The sequence below is a fragment of the Seriola aureovittata genome, chromosome 9 (assembly GCF_021018895.1).
Source record: "Seriola aureovittata isolate HTS-2021-v1 ecotype China chromosome 9, ASM2101889v1, whole genome shotgun sequence".
NCBI lineage: Eukaryota > Metazoa > Chordata > Actinopteri > Carangiformes > Carangidae > Seriola > Seriola aureovittata.
The window spans coordinates 10,647,923-10,667,945 of NC_079372.1; the positions used below are offsets into that span (position 1 = coordinate 10,647,923).

Genomic DNA, 20,023 nt, shown 5'->3' on the forward strand with positions numbered 1-20,023 from the left:
TTCAAACCACCCCTTTCTTTATTATTCCAACCGTTGCTTCGCTGTCAACGGAGCATGGACCTTTGCATCAAAGAATCCCGTCTAAAAAGGTGAGAGGCTCCCTATACCTTCTCGTCAGACTGTGTTCATCTTTTTTTTTCATCCTTTTATGTCTCCTTGTGTCAAAACAGGCTTCCTCAGCGCTCCATACATCTCTCAGTCAGTGCGATTTCAACCTGTACCTAATTCAATGTCTCCTCATGTCCGACTCCGTCACGCAACTTCACACACGCACAGCCATTGGCAACCCACGCTCTGCACTTCACTCGTCTCTTTTAATGAGGTCACTTAGCTGTTGAGTGTATGTAAATGACAGCAGTGAGCGAGGTCAAACATTGTCCAAAGTGGGGCGCAGACAATAAAGGTTTGCGTTATGACAGTTAGGGAAGATTAGGAGAGTAGAATATGAATGCGTTTGCTAGAATGTGTAAAGGGTGTGGGTAGATGCTGGGATTTGAGTGTAATGCCTTGGTCGTGCTTCAGCCAAGCAGATTTCAGTTGACAGACTTCACCAGGCTGGTAAAAGGCTTGTCTGGGGTGGCGTTTCTTGTCACTTATGTCATAGCTGAAGTGAAAAGGTTAAGCACTACTGTCACGCAGTGGTTCACACACACTTGAGACATTAATGGATCAATTATGCGTGTAGGATCCTGCTCGTCTTTGGAAAAACAGCAAATTTCTCATGGTGTCAGTGTTTTTCCTCGATCTGTGACTCTAACTCCGCCCGAGATCAAAACAAGGGTGGAGGACTTCACATTAGTCCTGAAGGCAAGGTGTTGCTTTAATTAGCCTGCTTTCTGTCCTACAGGCATTACAGTGTAATCAGTCTAGTCTTAGCATGTCACAAATAAAAAGTTGTTGACTCTGCAGTTACGACCTAAATAACACAGGCTTGCACAGCAATATTGAAAGGATCAAAGGTGAATGAAAGTAGGTGCAGTAAATACTGAATGCTGCACTCCACACATTACAGTCTTTGGACTAGTGCTCTAAGAGGACGTCATTCATATCTTCATTTGAATCTCTATTCTTTGCATCCAATAAAAAATAATAAACAGCGAAATGCCGTATGCCCCAGTTTCCTCCTGAGCTCAACCAACACACTGCTTGAGATTGATCATCCATGAATACCCATCACGTTTTCTGTAGCTTCACACAGATAACAAACCCAACAGACGATAGCATCAACAAACACAGCCGTTGTTCTCATTAGCTGCAGGCAAACCAGAGCAGACGCAGCTCTCTGCTTCAACTCTCAAACTGAGTTTGTTCCCAAAGCACTGACGTAAGAAACTGTCTTCTGATGAACAATAATAGTCACTGAAGGGCTTTTTCCCAGCATCCTATGATTCCAGCTGACTGAACTAAATAGAGTAAATTTCAACACCTATCACAACTTGGAGAAAATAATCTGCGATGTGTTTCTGACTCTGGGTCTCGCTCTCTTACCTCTTTCATCTCTTGGGAGATGTTGTTCAGGCGTTCATTCTCAGACTGGGTGTTGGTGAGGATGTTGCGTGCCTGGCGCAGATCGGTCTGCAGCTCCAGGACCCTCTGCTCGTAGTAGGCCTCCTTACACGCCGACTCCTGGATAAGAGATTCCTCGCGGCTCTCCCCATCTGCTGCCACCTTCCTGTGGTTGGAGTAGGCTTGTCCAAAGGCCTGGAGATAGAGAAAATGAGAAGTTGTTGTTAGCGCATTGTTAACAGGCCAAACCAAAAGATATATAATTTAAATCAGTGGATGAACCAGTAACTGGCTGTTAAAAAGCTGGATATTAGGACTGTAAATGACAAAAGTTTACTTTGTGAGTCTGCCATTTCAAAGTGACACTGATCTCATCTACTGGGGTTCAGCTGGGGACAGGGGCTCAAAAAAAACAAAACCTCCCAAAATACTGCCATTGCCTGTAGAGATAATCAGTCAGGCTCCATCTGGGCTGCATCATCCCGTCTTCCCCCATGCAACCCCCCCCCCCCCCCCCCGACCCGCAGGACGTTGGCCTCCCCTGCATGTGCTCTGCAGTGACTCCACAGATGGGAAAACCAAACAGGAAAAGTAGAGCAAATGGACTAGTGTCCGGGTGATCACGAGAAGCCTGTAATCTAATGCCCTAATACCTTCATAGATCATAGCTGAGCAAAGGAAGGTCACTATTTGATGTACACAGGATCAAGTTTCTGAATAATTATGGTTGACATGCAAGCTGCAGCCTCTAACTTCTGTAGGGGGATATTCTTTGTTGAAAGGCTGTGGACAGGAATGTAGTTTGACTGTGCAAAATGAAACACTGTTTGACTATTATTAGTGCTGACTTAAATTTTGACCTTAATTTGATAACGCGCTGCAAGGCAGTAACAAAGGAATGTGGACAGAGACACACAGAGGGAGGGAGAGAAAGAGAGAGAGAGAGAGAGAGAGAGGGAGAGAGAGAGAGAGAGAGAGAGAGAGAGAGAGAGAGAGAGAGAGAGAGAGAGAGAGAGAGAGAGAGAGAGAGAGAGAGAGAGAGCATCATCGCAGCAGAATCTAGGTTAGACGACTCTCTCCCCTTCTCAAAATAATCATCCCACTGATTACAGATTTCACATCCAATCCTGTAACCACCGGTGATCCAAAGGAAATTCTGATTCCCATCTCACCTCACAGCTCGAGCGCAGGCTGTAATCTGAAATCACCTGAGGCGCTACATCCGACCTTGTTTGCATCTGCAGCGCACTCTCTCTTCTCTATGACCTGCTACTCCCTTACATCTGCACGTGACTGGCTGCTGCAGGATTTTCTCCCTTTCACTGCATATCGTATTAATCCCAGTAATTCCTTTAGAGAAAGGAAAATCTGGAAATTTGTATTAGTCGAACTGACCTACTTGCGGGACGAATATGCGAATGCGTAAAAGTAGTTTAATGGGTTGCAGAAGTGCGTGACATCATGTCTCGTGCATGGTGGCGAGAGAATATCTCTCACATTCCAGGAAAGATGACGCTCCGTGCAGGGAGATGGCAAAGATGAGCGGTTGAACTCTCACGCTGAGGCACAATATGATTTATATTTTTTACTGCAAATGTCTACTGGGCAAAAGTACTAAAAAAAAAAAGTCACAAAACATTTTCACTTTTACGGATGAACTGGTAACAACCGACATTTTCACCCAGTTAGATCCAATAACCGCTGATCCAACATACCAGAGCTGAAATTAGTTGATTAAAATTAAACAGAAGCTATTTTAATGATTGATTAAAAATTGTGTAATGTCCCAGGATTTGTCTTTTGTGACAGTGAACTGAATTTCTTTTGGACTGGATGTCTGACAAGACAACTAATATGACGACATAACCTTGGGGTTTAACGGTGATGGGCTTTGCTGACATTTTATAGCCCAAAAAAATCAATTAAGTTAATCAAACCAACAATGCTTCATTCATTTATAAGAAAAAACAAACGAAAAAACTAAACTTGTAATCATGATGCCACTAACCACTGGGAGGTGCTTCAGTTATCTTAAAACCAAGGTTGACAGCCAACATGTCTGTCAATAAACAACTAATGTCAGTAACTCTAGATAAGAGTGTTGGTTGAATAACTCTTCCTCATACCTTACTCACCTCCTCCCACGCACCATTCATCAGTTGGAGTCTTCATTTGATTAGAAAGTCATTACAAGAGACAGGATTAACCCAATCAGAAACCAGGGGGAATCCCATCATTATAATCTTGGCGCATAGTGGATAATGGAAGGGACAATCAATCCAATCTAAGAACTCAAACATGAAGTAGAGCCCGTAGCCAAAACCCACTGACCCAAGGTCTTTAATCTCAGCTCCCCAAGCGTGGGTTTAGGCTACTTTTAGGGGAGGGTAAATTGGGGACGCACGCGACCAAGCCTATAATCTCACAGTGAGCCGCCTACCCAATTTATAATTCATCTTTAGCTCGCCATATGTTGCAGTTTTTTTTTTTTTTTTTTTTTTTTTACATTGGACATGTGAGCATGGATTATTAATCCCTTGTAAAGCTAATCAAATGCAGGTCTTTAGTCATTAGCACGCTGTCTAGACCGGCTTTCCTCACAGATTTCCCTCACTAACGACTATGGCAAACATTATGGCGCTACATAAGGAAAAGTCAATCATTTAAGAGATTTATCGCTCTACACAACATGAGTTCTGATTCCAGATCAGTGCATACATTACGGGCTGAGGTTAGCCACCCTGCTGGGCTGGTCTTTACACTTTAGGTTGTCATGTGAGGAGGATCAAAGTACGTAATGGCTGTGATCAAAAGCATCATGTGAGTGAGGAGTTGATGAAATGAGACGAGCCACCTCAGATCGTTCCCGTCAGAATTATTTCACCACTTCCCCATACGCTGCTGACACCATAACCGAGCATCTAGTCATATGATTAACACATGGAAACTTTCAAAAGTGTAAATAAAGACGGCTGCGTGGGTGCATGCAGGCAGACTAATTTAAGAAAGGAGTATGTTGCTATGACTGCATTTTGGGTAGAGCCTGTATCAGAAACACTGGTTTCTCTGGTAATGAGGCTTATTTTACACCCAGGGTGTTAAACTCAATCAGCTATCTGCAAAACAAATGTTGCTACAACAGTGTTTTCTTTGACAGGACAGTCTTAGATTCAACACAGACCGCTTTTGTGTTTGTGTTCAAAGCATGTTGGAACATGGTGTGATCACTGTGCTGTCCTCTAATCTAGCAAAAAAAAAAAACACAGCCTTCAAAGGCAAAGTCCAATGGTTAGAAGGTGAGACAAATCAGGACTCAACGGTCAATCACTTCTTTCTTGCTATACGATCCCTGTTCGGTGATAGAGGGGAAATGCTAAACACTGGCTTCTGCAGGCTATAGCCCCCCGCTGCTAATGGTCAACACCTTACATGGAATAAGAAATGAAAGCAGAGAGAATATAGGTCACAGAGTGCACTCTGGTTTCCTCAGCTCAGAATCCTCCTGCGCATGTTCCTCTAATCCGGTGAGTCAAGAGCACGAGGGAGATGGTGCTTTGGGCTCTCTGACAGGTAACAAACAGATCAATGATGCCGGTCACAGAGGCTCCGTGGAGCTGGAGCAGGCTGAATCTAAAATTCTATTTTCAGTTCCCGTTCCGCTGGCAGAGCGGAGCTTCATGTTTGTGTGGCATGAAGTGAGAACAGTGAGTGGGATGTGAAATGTCTCGAGAGATATGATTACTGCAAATCCCCAGGAGTGGAGAATAAAGCAGATAGGTACACTCAAATTAACGCACACACATGAACTGTACACAGGGCTGGATTTAAGAGGCCAGCAGCATTTCAATCAATACGAGTGAGTCCTTCCGAAAAGCCCTGCCTTAAGAGCGAAACCCAGTTCGAACACTCTGGATTTGGGTCTGATTCTGTTATCTCTGCTCATTGTTAAAGTTTCCATTTAGCCCCCTGTGGTCTCATTGCCCGGCTCTACTGGAAAAGTAAAGCTCGCTGCAAAAAGACGAGGAGGAGGAGAGGCAGACAGAAGACGATAAGACAAAGAGAGGAGTCAGACAACCTCTCTGTTGCTGAGCCAGATCAAAAGAAACTCTGCTTTTCCCTCATGCAATCGCATTAGCCTTATACTTTGCTTTAATGTAAGTCTCAGGGTCCCAGTGACTTCACTATCTTCTATGGGCTGATAATGATCCTCAAGAAAATATATAAAAATGAAATAGAAATAAAGGCGCTGATTAAAACCTGGAGACAAGGGCTGACAATGTGAGGAAGGGTAAAACTGTGGAGAGTGTAAAGCAAGAGAAAATAAGAAAGGAAAAAAAAAAAACAGAGCCAACAAAAAGCCTGATCCAATGAGAACATTTTTTGGCATTTATACAAAAAATTCATTTGACTCTGATAGGACAGAATAATAAAAAATAAAAAAAAAAGATGGTCAGACCTGCTTCCCTTATCTAAACACTGATTTCAAGGCACACTGCTGGCATGATAATCTCACTAGATGATGCCAGACAGGGCACAACAGGACATGCCCTCTGTGCGATACCAGATGACACACCCTCCAGACGCAGAAACGTGATATGAGGATGGTCTTTGCCAAATACGGAGTGGGCAGATTTTGAGCTGAGATGTTCAGTTTCTTCAGCAGCGTTCTCGTGCTGTGACAAAGACAGCCTGTGATGAATGCTGAACAATATAACACTATGTCATTTAGATCGGTTTAGTCACTCATACAGATGGTCAGAGTGCTCCGGGGTTGACCCTGGACGCCAAAGCAGTGTTTCAGCAACACTGAAAGCTGGTCAGTGTTATCAGGGTTGTCATTGTAGGCGACTGCGGAGGAAGAGAGGTGGAGCAGAAAGAAAGAAAGAAAGAAAGAAAGAAAGGAAAAAAAAAAAAAAACACTGGATGGTTTCTCCTGCCTCGTGAACCGCAGCTCACGTGGAGTCACAGTTTGTGATGATAAACAGAGACATGCTGTCTTTCTCCCCGTTTCCGTATCTCTCTCTATCTCCATTCACAGGCCACTGCGCAGCCAGCGAAGCTGAAGGGTCAAATAGCTTCGAGGTGTGTGCTGATTCTATATTTAGCTGTCCACTATCAACTGTTCATCGTGCAAATCTCTTGGGGCATGATGTCAAAACGCATCTGGCGAACCAGTGGCTTCCTACGACACATATGTATGACCCAGCGCTGCAGGCTGACCCAGTATTCTTCACTAAACAGACTCACACTACACCAAACTTTTATTTATTTCTTTGGGACATAATAGCTCAGCGTGTTATTTCTGCGTCAACAGGCCGTATAACATAACACGGCTCTGTGAGGAATGCTGCCCGTCTCACGTGGCAGTGTATGCTTGTTTTAGTTAACTAAATCTACTGTGAGCACTGTTGCTGATTTGTGCATGTTATGCTAAAGCCAATAGCTGTTGCTATAATGTGTAACAGAGAAGCTAATTATTTACTTCAGACTTTACTCTTCAGTGGGGGTGGATATGGAAAAGGCAGATATTCACATTCCTTCCATGACAAATCTGCAAATATTATGTTTAACTCGCCGCTGGTTTGAATTCTCCCCTTCTCGCTCCTCCGAAAGTTTCATGTCCAACTCTAAATTTGGACTTTCATAAGGCGCAGAAATAAGCAACATTATAAGGGGGAAAAAAAACGTCATATTTAAACAGTTAGATATATGCGAGCTGTTATATTTGCTAAACAGAAGGAGAAAGAAGGAGAGAGTGAAAAAAAAAAAAAAAAAGGTGAGAGAAATGCGAATGAGGGAGGCAGAGATATTAGCTGCTGCCTGGCACAGAGCCACATTGATTCATTGCATAGCACAGAGCTGTTGGGCTATTATTCACACAGGCCTGGACAATTTCACAGACTCAACACACACATACACACACACACACACGCCATTTCCAATTTTCCCGGTGTGCCCTGCAGTCAGCCGTACTGCAGCACCTGGCACTCTAGCCATGTCGAGGCTTGCTCTCCCTTCAGAGATAAAGGAGGTAGAGGTGGAGTATTCAAAAGCCTCGTAGGGGTTCCACCACTGCTGCATGCACCTCATGTTTTCAACACATACAGGCGATGCACTGCATGCCAAAGGCAAAGGATACTCTACAGAGAATATAAGAAAGCAAAGGTTAGAGAAACATACCCATATGTGAGCTTTGCAAGACACGAATTTCCTTGAAAAGAAATGATTTAGCCTCAAGTAGACTGGCTGAACGTTATACTCTCATCGTGAAACTTGAAAGACGGGAACCTCCTAAAAACAACCACAAAGCTGTGCCAGATTGTGGATCTCCTAAGTTGCAGGGCAGGACAGAGAGAACACTAAAGGGGATGGAGCCATTGGGAAAAAAGCAGACACATGCAATTAAAGCGCACCACTTCTACACATCTACACAAACACACACACACACACACACACACACACACACACACACACACACACACACACACACACACACACACACACACACACACACAGGCCTCTGCATATGAGCGATGTACTAATCAGACCCATGAGGTCCTTTACATGCCTCACTGAAGAAGTCTTCCTTAACCATCAAAAATATCAGAGTAGTCTAATTGGGCTGCAGGAGCTCAGTGATACAAAATCTCTACATAAATTCTCCCTGCTTACATCAGGCTGTAATGATGAAGCGTTAGTTCAGACTTTCATCAGACCTGTCTGGGGAAAACTTCATGTCATATTTTATTTCAGCTTCACACACAGGGCTCCGAATCTGAAGTCTGCATTAGAGATTCTGTGTGAAGTTCGTCTTTGGTCAGATGAAACCTCATGTTCAAACATGCTGCTAATCTATATTCATTACACGCTCACAAAGCCGGAAGCTCAGAGGAAACATATCACCTTTATAAAAAGGTGAAACACCTGCAAAAAGGAGCACAACCAAGCCGCCCTCTGAGCATTATTGTGTCTGAGTCAGCCTGACGGCTCTGGACTGGCTCCTGTGTTATTACGGGGTAAAAACAGTCATTATACCCCTGGCAGTGAGCTATAGAACCATGGATCTGAGCGCACTTTATATAGACTTCAGTGTGTATGTAATATAATGATGAAGGCAGCTTTTTACATGATACCGAAGAGGTAGTGTAATGAGAAAGGGTAATTCTCGTGCCACTTGTGAGTGAAATACAAAATGAGCCTAAAAACAAACCATATGCCACTATCAGCATTTTCAGAAAAAGCAGATTTCGGCGAGGTTCCTGAGAAGGTTTGTCTTGACTCGGAGTACTGTTTTTGTTTCTCTCTTCTGTGCCACAATGAAAAACTGCCTGTGCTGGCTTGTGCAACACGAGAGATGAACAACAAGGTTTTAAAATTTTCGTTAGTATTTAATCTTAGCAGTCACTTAATCGTGAGGTAGGATCTGTTTTCCTCTGGCTGTTTATTGGGTCTATTGTTCAGCTGCTAAATGTTCTACAGAATAAAGGAAAAAGCTGTCTCAAGGGAGAGCAAAGATTTAATAGGTTCTGATATATTACACCATATCGGCGTCTGAGGTGGAGTCTGGGTTCTTTATCATCGTTCATATCACTGCAGTGTTCCACACCAGCTTCGGTTGGGGTGTGTTCACAACCTCAGTCATTTGCGATGCAAAGTCGGCCTTATCAGCGCCTGCCTGCCTACCTGTAGTCAGCCTGCCGGTTCCCCCTTTCTGCCTGACACCCTTCGTCTGGCTGAGATCTCCCAGGTCCACGTGCCCGCACCCCAGGGGAACTGCCGTCGTTATGGTTACTACGCCAATTACAGTGACAGAGCCACTGTCAAGGGGTGCCACTGACACAGATGGCTGTTTCAGAGCTCAGCCTAGCACAGCTTGCTCTCCTCCCTCCTTCTCTGGCAACAGTCTTCGCCCGTGTCCCATCCCTCTCCAATCTGAGATCTGTTCGCACAAAGAGCACGCGGATCTGAGGTTGCTTTCGAGTATTTTTTTTTTTTTTTTATCTCTTTGCTACCTGGCCAAGCCTACATCCTAATAAACAAGCAGTCTCTATTTCATGTATATTTCAGCCCATTTCCCAAAAGACACTGCTCCCCGTGGGACCTTTATACACGACTTCCACAGTTTGAACAGCCTCTTGTTGTTAGTGACATAAATGAAAGAGGAGGGGAGCAGCTGGGGGGCCGCAGCTGGGGACCAAGCACACACATAAACACATATGCATGCATTTGTGAACTCAAAAACACACACACACACACACACACACACACACAAACACTCACGATTACATTTTCTTTCAAAGTCCAAGGTCAGGTTTGCAGGAAGACGGGAGAAAGTGAAGTAGCTAGTGAATCTGTTTGTTTGTGCATATGTTCATAGGTTACGGGAGAAGGGTTCAACCTTACCAACAACCATTTATTCGATGGATGTTGTATATAATGCATGTCTACTTCATCGTCCCAGCTTCATCCATTAGCGCAGAGACATGTCTAATCAATCAGGGTGAAGAATTGACAGGGTGGGGGGAGGGCTTGCAGAAACTTGATTCTCCTTCCTGAGGTTTTCAATCTGACCTCATATGTTGCCACTTGAATACAACTATTCATCATCCCTGATTGACAATTTTTTCCACCACTTCAGTCATGAACAAGGCTAGAGGTCTCTCCCAACCTCTCCCATGTGCTGTCCCTAACTCCCCTCTCCCATCTCTGCATTCACCCTCCCGAACCCAGAAGACGGTCTCTTGGGCAGGCCCCGTCCTCGCTCTCGCTCCCCGCCGGACAGAGACTAATGACCTCCCTTCCCCATTTGCAGTAATTAAAACCTGTATGTGACTGTGTGCGCGCACATTCTCTCTACCAGTGAGGTTAAATCTCGGGTCAGGGCGGCAGGCCTACCATATGAGACCATGTCAGTTTGTAAAGAATGAGGTGGGGGCTCAGTTGCCTCACTACCACTGTGCTCATAATAGATCATATCTGTGCGCAAATACAGTACCCAAGGTTAAACAGAAAACAGTATCTGAATATAGCACACAAATAATTGTCTTTGGTTTGCATTAACAATAAGTTCTTTGATTCCATGCTACAATACCTCAATCTCTCTCCACCCACAGCACGTTGGTAGAGTATTCAAGGGACAATAATGGAGGAAGATGAAAGATAAGCCAAAACACAATGACCTAAAGTGAACGCTGCACACACAGTGGAAAACAGCCAACTGCTCTTTCATGAGATACATATTTATTAAGTTATGTTTGTATTAAAAAAACCGTAGCTGTTTATTCTGTTTATATTCAGCCCTTTAAACTCATTAAGCCAGCTGATAGAGGAACTCCTGTTCTCCTCCCACCTAAAAGAGAGCACGCTGGTTCCCACAGGAAACCCTTGCATTGATAAACCTCCCATAAAAAAACCTCTCTCCCTTTCTCTGTCTGCTGCTATCCCCATTTCTCCAGGACCCCATGAGAGACTGGCACACATCCAATTAAAACCCCTCCTCTCCTTGCTCTCTCTGAGCCCAAACTCTAATGTTGTTATTGCTGTAGAGCCGGCCCCCTGCCTGACTATACAACTCTTGTCTTCTTATCTCCCCTCCCTTTTTACCCCTTTACTATTCCCATTTCCTGCCTCCCTCTCTCTCTCCCCTGTTCTACCAAGCCTGAGGGTTGCGTGGACTCCGTGTGACTTGGGTACACTGCGACAGGGAGACCCAGGCCCACTAGCCTATTTACAATAGGAGCCAGGGGAACGAGGAGGAGGCGAGGCTGACGGCGGCGGGGAGTGGGTATGGGGTGTGGAGAGAATGTAGACATACTGTTGTTCTCTGATTGCACTGTGCTGCTGAAGGACCCCCAGGGTGAAGGGGCAACCCTTTGAAATTGGGTTTGCTAATGTTTGAATAGATGGCCTATTAAAACGAGGAGATGTTTTCTAGAATCTGCCCTCTGGTTTAATTAATTTGGGTGAGGCCGGAGGCGCTCCTCCACCAGTCAGGGGATAATTGAGATGAGTGGACTATGTAGGATTTCAGAGGAACCAGAGATGGGTGTGTCGTGTAAAAAGAGAACACTGTGTGTCTACATCTCATCCCAGATCTCTTCATCTCCTGCACCAAACCAGATAATGCCCTGGTACAAACTGCAGAAAATGCACAACAAAAGTGGAAGGATATGGGTGGGGCAAGTCATACTGTTCAGATGTGTGTGTGTGTGTGTGTGTGCGTGTGCGTGCATGTGTGTGTGTGTGTGTGTGTGTATCAAAGAGTGGGGTAGGGGGCACCCACCATCTGTCCACTTATAGCTACCACAAGTTTATTCCTGCCTGTCATATATGCTAATTTATTTCACCCCCATCTCTTATCTTTTGTGTTTTTGGGGATATTCCCCTCAACTGAAGGTGCTTAAAAAATACCCCAATGGGCAAAACTCAATATAGCCCCATGTGTCAAAACCTTAAAAGCATCAATGTGGGGGAAATGTGTTGATTTAAAAAGGTCATTAAAAGGACATCAACATTTGCATATTTCTTATTGCTTACTATGTGTGTTAAGATAGGATGAGCCCATAGGTTTCTGGTAGATATTTAAATTTCAAATCCACCTTTATCAACTTTAAAAAGTTTTCAATGCACATGGAATATTAGTAAAATCTGCTGATGACCAACCTCATTTTGTTTAATTCAGCACACATTTATAGAAAATTGATGGACAGCTTTTGAGGCACAAAATAAATTTAAAAAAATGTTTAAGTTAGGTGACTCCATAAGGTTACTGAATGTCAGTTCCTGTCTTTGTTGCCACGGTAAGGCCCAGAACCTTGTGAAAGGAAATGCAGCATAATGAGTGTTGATGTTAACACAGCAGGAAAAGCAAGGATAAAAAAAACAAAAAAAAAACATGTTTATTAATGTCTGTTGTTCCATACAGATGACAGTGGTAACTTGCCTGATGAACCCTCATGTGGTCATTTCCTCTGATCCACTAAAAGAAGCCATATTTCATATGCTTCCCCATCCGCTATAAAAAGCCAGACTCCTCACAAGTAAACAGGATGCAGAACGGGGATGGGGGGGTGGGGGTGGGGGGGTGGGTGGGGGGGTGGGTGGGGGGGTGGGGGCTCTGACTGATTTCAATAGACGAAAGAAGGAAGATTTGGTTGAACTTTGCTTAGACACTGTTAGAGCCCTTAAGGTTACCCATACCCAAGATTTATATCAAAACACAAACGTATAAATAGGCAATATGTTGGCCCACAATGACATGTTTCATATGTCATTCTGGGCTGATCAAGTGGCAGATAAGATAAGGAGGGTTTGTGGAGAATGTGATACATCCCACAGACTTGATATAAAGACTATTAAAGGGATGGTGCAGGCAAGGTTCAGAGAAAACTTATAGTCTACCCACATGCCTAGCTGATTCATCAGTTTATGTAAGACACCAGAGTGTCAGTACAAATAAATATGTCCCTAGTTTGAACTGATTAAACTGACCTTAAAAGTAGTTAAGTAGTTACATAAGCCTACAACTGACTGGAGCATGTGTTTAAACAGACAATAGGAGTATCTATCTCATATATAATAAAGTTTTTTTTTTTTTTTCCAATACAGACTATACCCACAAAAAAAGTCCCAACAAATAATTGTAATCAAATTAATCCAAAAATAACACAGCCAAAAATAGCCTGTTTGTGTTGATAAAAGCAAAATAAAGTTTTGGTTTAGGTTTAATCAGCTGGTGAAAGTGAAATATGCAAAGCAAGGGACACAATGAAACTATACAGGACAACTGGACATGTAGTAGAGTAGGGATAAGTAGCCATTGTGTTTCTTGTGCACACAATGGCTACTCACGTGAGTGCACACAGGCTTCTTTGTTGATGGATTTATAATAGTTTATCGTCGTTATGCAGTGTAGGAGAATGGAAACTGGAGAGTGGCCTATTGCCTGAGTGAACCATGTTGTATTGTCAGAGGCATACAGTCATGACTATGACCTCATCCCCTGCTTTTAGCCTGGGCTCCTGACTGATCTGGCCCTAGTCTTCAGTAATTGGATTACACGGCTAGAATCATGACCCTGCTGGGCTGCCGTACCGCCTCTCTACATGCACTTTTGACTTCTCCGAATCTTTGACAGAAGTCTTTATATAGGTAATTTCAAAATGTGTAAATCTAACTATTTGTAATAGCTGTAACTGTTGGCTTTACAATATGTGGTATCAAGTACAGGAAATACTGAAAATCATCAATTTCATTGCTGTTCAACTATGTTTGGACAAACTTTATTTGGCTTACTTAACTTACTTACTTAATAACTTCACGCATATTTACTGTTGCCAGAGGGCAGAGTTTCTGAGACCTGTGACCTGATGACGCACACAAAATTAGATAATTACAGAACAGACACAATGCTGCTCTTCTATCAGTAAACAACAACTTCTGACAGGCAGTTTCATTAACAGATGTTAGTCATGCCAATAAGCTCCACACATACAACATGTACTGTATATACTGTATGTTCTTTCTACATCACCCCCTGCCTGTGCAGGACTTAACAGAGGCATGATTCTTGTCATTTAAACACACTTCACAAACACTCCACTCTTCAAACATGAAGCCCAAAAACATTTCGAGCAGGCCGAACAATTCACTAACTGAGTCCTGGAACACTTACACAGCCACCCACTTATGCTCCAGAGTAAATGTGGCCTCTACTTGAACCATGGATGGGTGCTGATGGTATTTTGTTTATCAGAGTTACGGACAAAAGCTCTTAAAATCATTACAGATTAGCAGTGGGCTACTATACCTAAAACTAGGCGGAATGAGTCTTTCATTACTTGGCAATACCATATGGCCGTCCTTCTGTGACATGGACGGCTACATTAGTCTCTGAGAGGGGATCTTGTGGATAGACAAGCAAGTCTGGACACTTTTGGAAAATCTTTGCAAAATGATTGCGTGAGTGATCTTGACAAATATTTGCACATCAATATCGAGGCTCAGATTCATATAGGAGGAGACAGCTCTCAGAACAGACTGCTAGGCTTGGCAGCCACCGGAGTAGGCTACTGGGCCAGGTGAGAGAGAACAGGGCAGTTTCCCAAGAGCACCTGACGGCCTCTGTGCAGCATTACCCCAAAATGTACCTACCTGTTCCCGGCTATGGAGGCTGATGAGTGTGGCCGGGCCTGGCAGACTCCCAGACCTCTGTAAGCCCTGTGCATAGCGGCTGGGATTCATCCTCTTAGGCCCAGAGGGTAGGGGATTTGGGACTTTATTTAGTGCCATTTAGAAAAGATTACCCCTTAACTGCAGTCTTGCCGTCCGCCAAAAGACATTATGAATAAAAAGGCTGATCAGAATACCCCAAACAATGCTGAAAGGTTTAGCCGATGCCAAGTAACAAATAGAGGCAACACCATAACTGAACACAGACAATCATTGAGTACGTTGTCTTGAACGATAAGTAATAAGGACTGGGAGTTTGTGATAAGCTACATGAATGGCTGAAGTAAGAAAAAAAAAAAAAAAGATTATGAGAGTGAGAGAGGGGCAGCTGTCAATGAAATGTGGCCCAGTGTGGCAATGCTAATATTTGAGCCAGACTTTATTTATGACTCCTCATATACACGACCAGATGGGTTTTGTGTCCTCCTTGTATTTTCAACTGACGTCCAATCAGCATCCAACCCATTTAACACCACAGAAAGGGCTTAGAGTCACACCAGATATCTTTGTTTAAGGACATTGGGATATATCCTTTAGTGATCTGCCATTTCAAAAGGGACAAAAGTGACCAATCCTTTCATATGTAACCACAATGGGACGCCTCTCTCACTCTCTCCTTTGTCATACACTGTGTTCTGCTGGCGTTTAACCCTCTCTTCATCTGTGACACCCAAGACCTATTAACCCCAGTGGACTCAAACACACAAAGGGCCAGGTTTTACTGAGCTTAACAATATTTAGGGTTTTGATTGTCTGGTTGAATTCCACAACACAGTACACAGCTGCAGCTACACTGATAGGAAAGCTGCAGGGGAGGAAACAGTGTCTGTGGGTAACTGAATGACTTCAGTGTGGTCGCTGACAATTGTCACAAGTGCAACAAGGACCCTAGGAGCTTTGGGGCTTTTGTTAAAATGCCGTTGTCTAAGTGTCGGTAAAAGAAAGGACCAGTATCAGATAAAATAAATAAGTGAGTACAGTGAGATGCTCTATGGGTCCTTGGATAGAAGATGATCTCTTCTTCGACATCTTATTACATTCACACAGAGTTAAGAAAGGCAGAGGGGCTAAACATCGAGCCCAGCACAGACATCAAAACCTCTCAAGGTCTCCATACAGGCACAGACTATACACACTTCCCTCAGAAGTGCATTGACTGTTGGAGGTGTGGCACATGATTTCATCTGAGGGTGGCTTAACTTAAGGATATCAACAACAGCCGAGGGAACACCACCTCACGCTCTTACACTGCTAAAGTGTAGTATAATGGCATTAGCTACTTTTACCTTGCTCTGCAATCTGTGCGACAACTGGGTAAAAGTCAACACAGCCTAATGGTATCTTTCATTGGCGGCCAGGCGTGCAAGGGCGCCTTTATCAGAGCACGGCTTGAAGAGCGAGCAGTTTATTATGTAGAAATCAGATGTTGACTTAAAGATAAAATATAATGAATGAGAAGCTGTAAAATCATAATGCATGACCAGGCAAGTGGACATACTAAATCTTAGCAGTGTTACAGTCCAGGTCTCTGGGAAGTAGCACAGGTGGAGAGGGCCAAGTGACTCATATTCACTTCTCTGTCAGGCTAGCACAGTGGAGTGATAGAGGGAGAAGATTGATAATGTTAAGGGGGAAATCAACATACTCATAGCAGTAACCCTGGTGACAGATGTTAATATACAGGAAAGATAATACATGAGAGAATCATTTTGTGGTTGTACGGCCATAAAGTCAAGGACAAATGGGGCTGGCACTGTCCCAGATGCATGCGGACCAAATATATGACAAATATAGATGTATTATACATATAAATACGATATCTACACAAACAGACAGGAACGTCCTATGAATACCATTAACCAATGAATGGTTACTTCCAGCAATTTACCATGTGCATATACACTATTATAACCAGCTGCGTGCATACTCAGAAAGCAGCACCTGCTGGGGAAGCAGCATGGCTGTTCCAATTCAGGCACAGAGCTGTGAGGTTACTAAGCAACAGCAGTGCATTCCTCCATCTTCCTGCCTCAAGAGTGTTGTATATGTGGGGGTGTGTTTGAGTGTGAAAATCTGTGTCCTGCCCGAGGGGAGGTGAGGATTGGCCAAATGGCAGGGGAAGTTTGCCCCACTGTCATGATGATTTCTGATCGATTGTCTCTGTCCAAACTGCGACAAAAGAGTAGTATCTGGGCATGATGAATACACATAAATCTGAACTATTTTCTATTGTGTTGTGTTTGTGGATGCCAATAAGTGAAGGGACAGGTTTGTGGTCACTGGAGAGGATCCTGTGTTGAGCTACTCTGTAAATCTCCCAGACAATCCCATTCCAGTCTGTCCAAGTCCTCGAAAAGAAAAGAAACTCCTAAACATTGCTGCCAATTGTGTAAATAGTAGCCATGTACGTAAGACAACATGGCATTTGGACCTGACCAAACAAATATCTGTCTAGTGTGCTTTGACAACAGCTGCAGGCAAAAGTCACACTCGACAGTTTGACCCTCCTACTCCAAAACATCCCCCCAACAATCAGAGAAAGAATGTGACGCTGATTAATGTGACATTTGTCTTGTCATGATATCTTGAATTATAAGTTTGGATTTTCAAGTGGAAACCGTCCACTGAGATAAGCTTTCAGCCCCTGCTGCGAAAGTAGCTTATCTTGTGTTTGCTTCCCCTTACCGACTGTTCCCTATAGACAATAAAGAGGAAGTGCAGTGGGATGTCAGAAGAATGTGTTTGTATTTCTCTTGTGATAGCATCACTTCTGCCCTTCATACAGAGGCTGGGCTAGAGGGGCAGGGGGGATGGGTAGAAGGATAAAGGACCATAGTTATGGTCTTTCAAACGTTAACATCTGATCAGTGATCTACAGCCAGCATAACCCAAGCTTAAGACCAAAGAAAGAACCTCTGCCACAGCAAAACAATCGAGTTTATTGCCCAACCAGATGGATGTTTGTGCCCCCATTATGACACAGAAAGAAAGATCAGACACAATTCAGGAGTCCTAACAGACACACCACGAGAGCTTCTTTTTTTAAACAAGCATATTTTGAAAAATGAAAAAGAAATCTCCAGAAAATTCCCCTGCTTCTTTTTATTCGCTTTTTGTTTGCTGCCATGGCGACTCTTTCAAACCGTTTCCAGTCTGTTTCATCTATTCAGAGCTTTTTGCTGTCATTCCTCTGTGGCAGAGCTTGGCCTCCTTGCCAAAGACATGCATGGGAATTTAAGCAGGAGTTGCTGAGACAGCCCTGAGACCTCCTCCTCTCTGCAATAGCAACCACTAGAGAGGGAGGGAGGGAGAGAGAGAGAGAGAGGAGAGAGTGAGAGAGAGAGAGACAGGGCCACTGGAAGGCAGACAGAGAGAAGAGGGAAAAGCAGAGAGCTGGAAACCTCTCTGTTTGTGTCTCTCCCCTGAAAAGCACAAAACCCAAAGGGATTGATGAGCAGTTTTCTGGCAGGACAAGAAGGGGTTTACCATGAGGTAAGCTTTGTCAGCTATTGGTTGCCTGGCCTTGTGGAAGGACACAGGAAGAACCCATATCTCAAAGGAGGATGTGAGCAACCATGAACAAGCCTGTGTCAAAGCGGGAACTGTGGGCACAGAAGGAGTCAGGGCCCTTAGCCGTTTGGCGGGACTGTCTGCCTATAACGTCACTCTGAAGCAATACTTCTCTCCATATAAATCATGACACACTGACAAACTGCTGCTCTAGGGAAGAAAGTTTCACAGTGTGACACAACAGTAGGGAATAAGTGCGGACACTGCTCAGAAAAACAGACACATCCTTTATCTGACTCTCTAGCCCAGCTTGAACCGTCACTCTCAACATTCTTTCCATTCCCAAAGGGTCAACTCGTCTGTTTTTCCACTGCAAGTTGTTCATCCCTCTCTCTTCTGAGCGGGAAGGTTCAAAAATTCAAACCTACTCCCGCCCACTTTCAACTAAACCAGTAATTCTTGTTCATATAGGAGGGCCTATCTGAGCTGAGTGACACATTGACAAGATATGTAATGCCCATCAAACATACACAAGAGTTGGTTTTCAAGGTGAACTCAACATGTAAATGTAATTTTTAAAAGTCAGAGTAACAGAATTAGATTAAAAAAACAAAACAAACAAACAAACACAGGATAGCAGTGAATGACTCAGATCTCTCTTTATGTCCCATATCAAACATGAACAGAGAAGTATTGCAGATCACTGTCTGTAATAATGGTCATATCTGTACAGTTGGCAGATCTACTCCTGATTAAGACATTACAGAAGGGGGGGGGGGGGGGGGGGGGGGAGACACACACCAGGCCTAGACTGGCTGTGAGTCAGACAGGAATGTCTTGAAGAAGGGGCCATGAGAGATGTATAAATAAATAAAAGGTGGAAGTGCAATGGGGGGGACACCGTGCCTAACGAGATGTGCGGTGGGGGAGCAGCCTACAGAGGCAGCATCCTCATCTCACAGTTTTGACCTTGCAGAATGAGAGGCAGAGGGATGTTTTATGGCGGACGCTTGTCAAATGTCACAGCAAACCAAGTCCCTATCTAGTATATTGTATTGATGAAAGGGAACAGATACAATAAATATGGCAAGGGCAATGAAACTCATTATTCATCATCTAAAATAGTTATACCTTCCAAAATGCACATAAGGTTTATGGTTTTAGGGCTGATACGTAGGGCCTATAAATCCTAGATGATATTATAATTTCTGTGATTTTATACACAGCCTACCTCTTTCAGCTGGTCGACCTCCTGCCTCACGGCCTCGTACTCGATCTCCAGGTCATCGTACTGCTGTTTGAGCTGCTGCTTCTCCTCCAGCACCGCCAGCCCGTACTCTGCCGCCTGGATCTTCTCGTTCGTGGTCTCACTCAGCTCCCGGGAGAGACGCTCGATCTCAGCCCGCATCCACTCCGGCCCGGCCTCCAGCAACCGCATAGCGTCGGGGTATCCCTGCTCTTCCACGGACATAGTCGGTACCGGCGACGATCAACCAACGTAAGCCAGCTGATCTGCGACAAGGGGGATGTTGGGGCGTCTTCAAGCGGTGTAACCTTGAAGAAGAAGCTGTTGCTCAAATTCGTCTGTATTTAAATTGCATGATTGTTACGCTTGCGTTTCTCGTAGCCGGTCTTGTTTCTTTGGTCATGTAGATGAGTGTGATCAATTATCTCCGACGGGGGAGCTCGCCGTTTTCTCTTATTAATGCTCCATCGCAGAGATCCTGCGTTTCCTTCTCCTCTCCCCCGGCTTGTCGGAGCGATAGCGCCGGAGCAG

At 44.1% G+C, this 20,023-nt stretch overlaps 1 protein-coding gene across 5 annotated transcripts in view; it reads right to left on the reverse strand.

The window, feature by feature from the left end:
• The window catches only part of LOC130175087 (protein bicaudal D homolog 2-like), a 44,181-nt gene extending 24,158 nt beyond the window's left edge, over positions 1 to 20,023 (reverse strand). For all 5 annotated transcript variants that reach the window (XR_008828693.1, XM_056385380.1, XM_056385379.1 and 2 more), the window contains exons 1-2: positions 19,478 to 20,023; positions 1,489 to 1,701 (exon numbers count right to left, since the gene is read on the reverse strand). Coding sequence is in view for 4 of the 5 variants with exons in the window: in XM_056385380.1 (XP_056241355.1) it covers positions 1,489 to 1,701; positions 19,478 to 19,717 (453 nt within the window). In the remaining variant the exon portion in view is untranslated. The remainder of the gene's footprint in view (positions 1 to 1,488; positions 1,702 to 19,477) is intronic.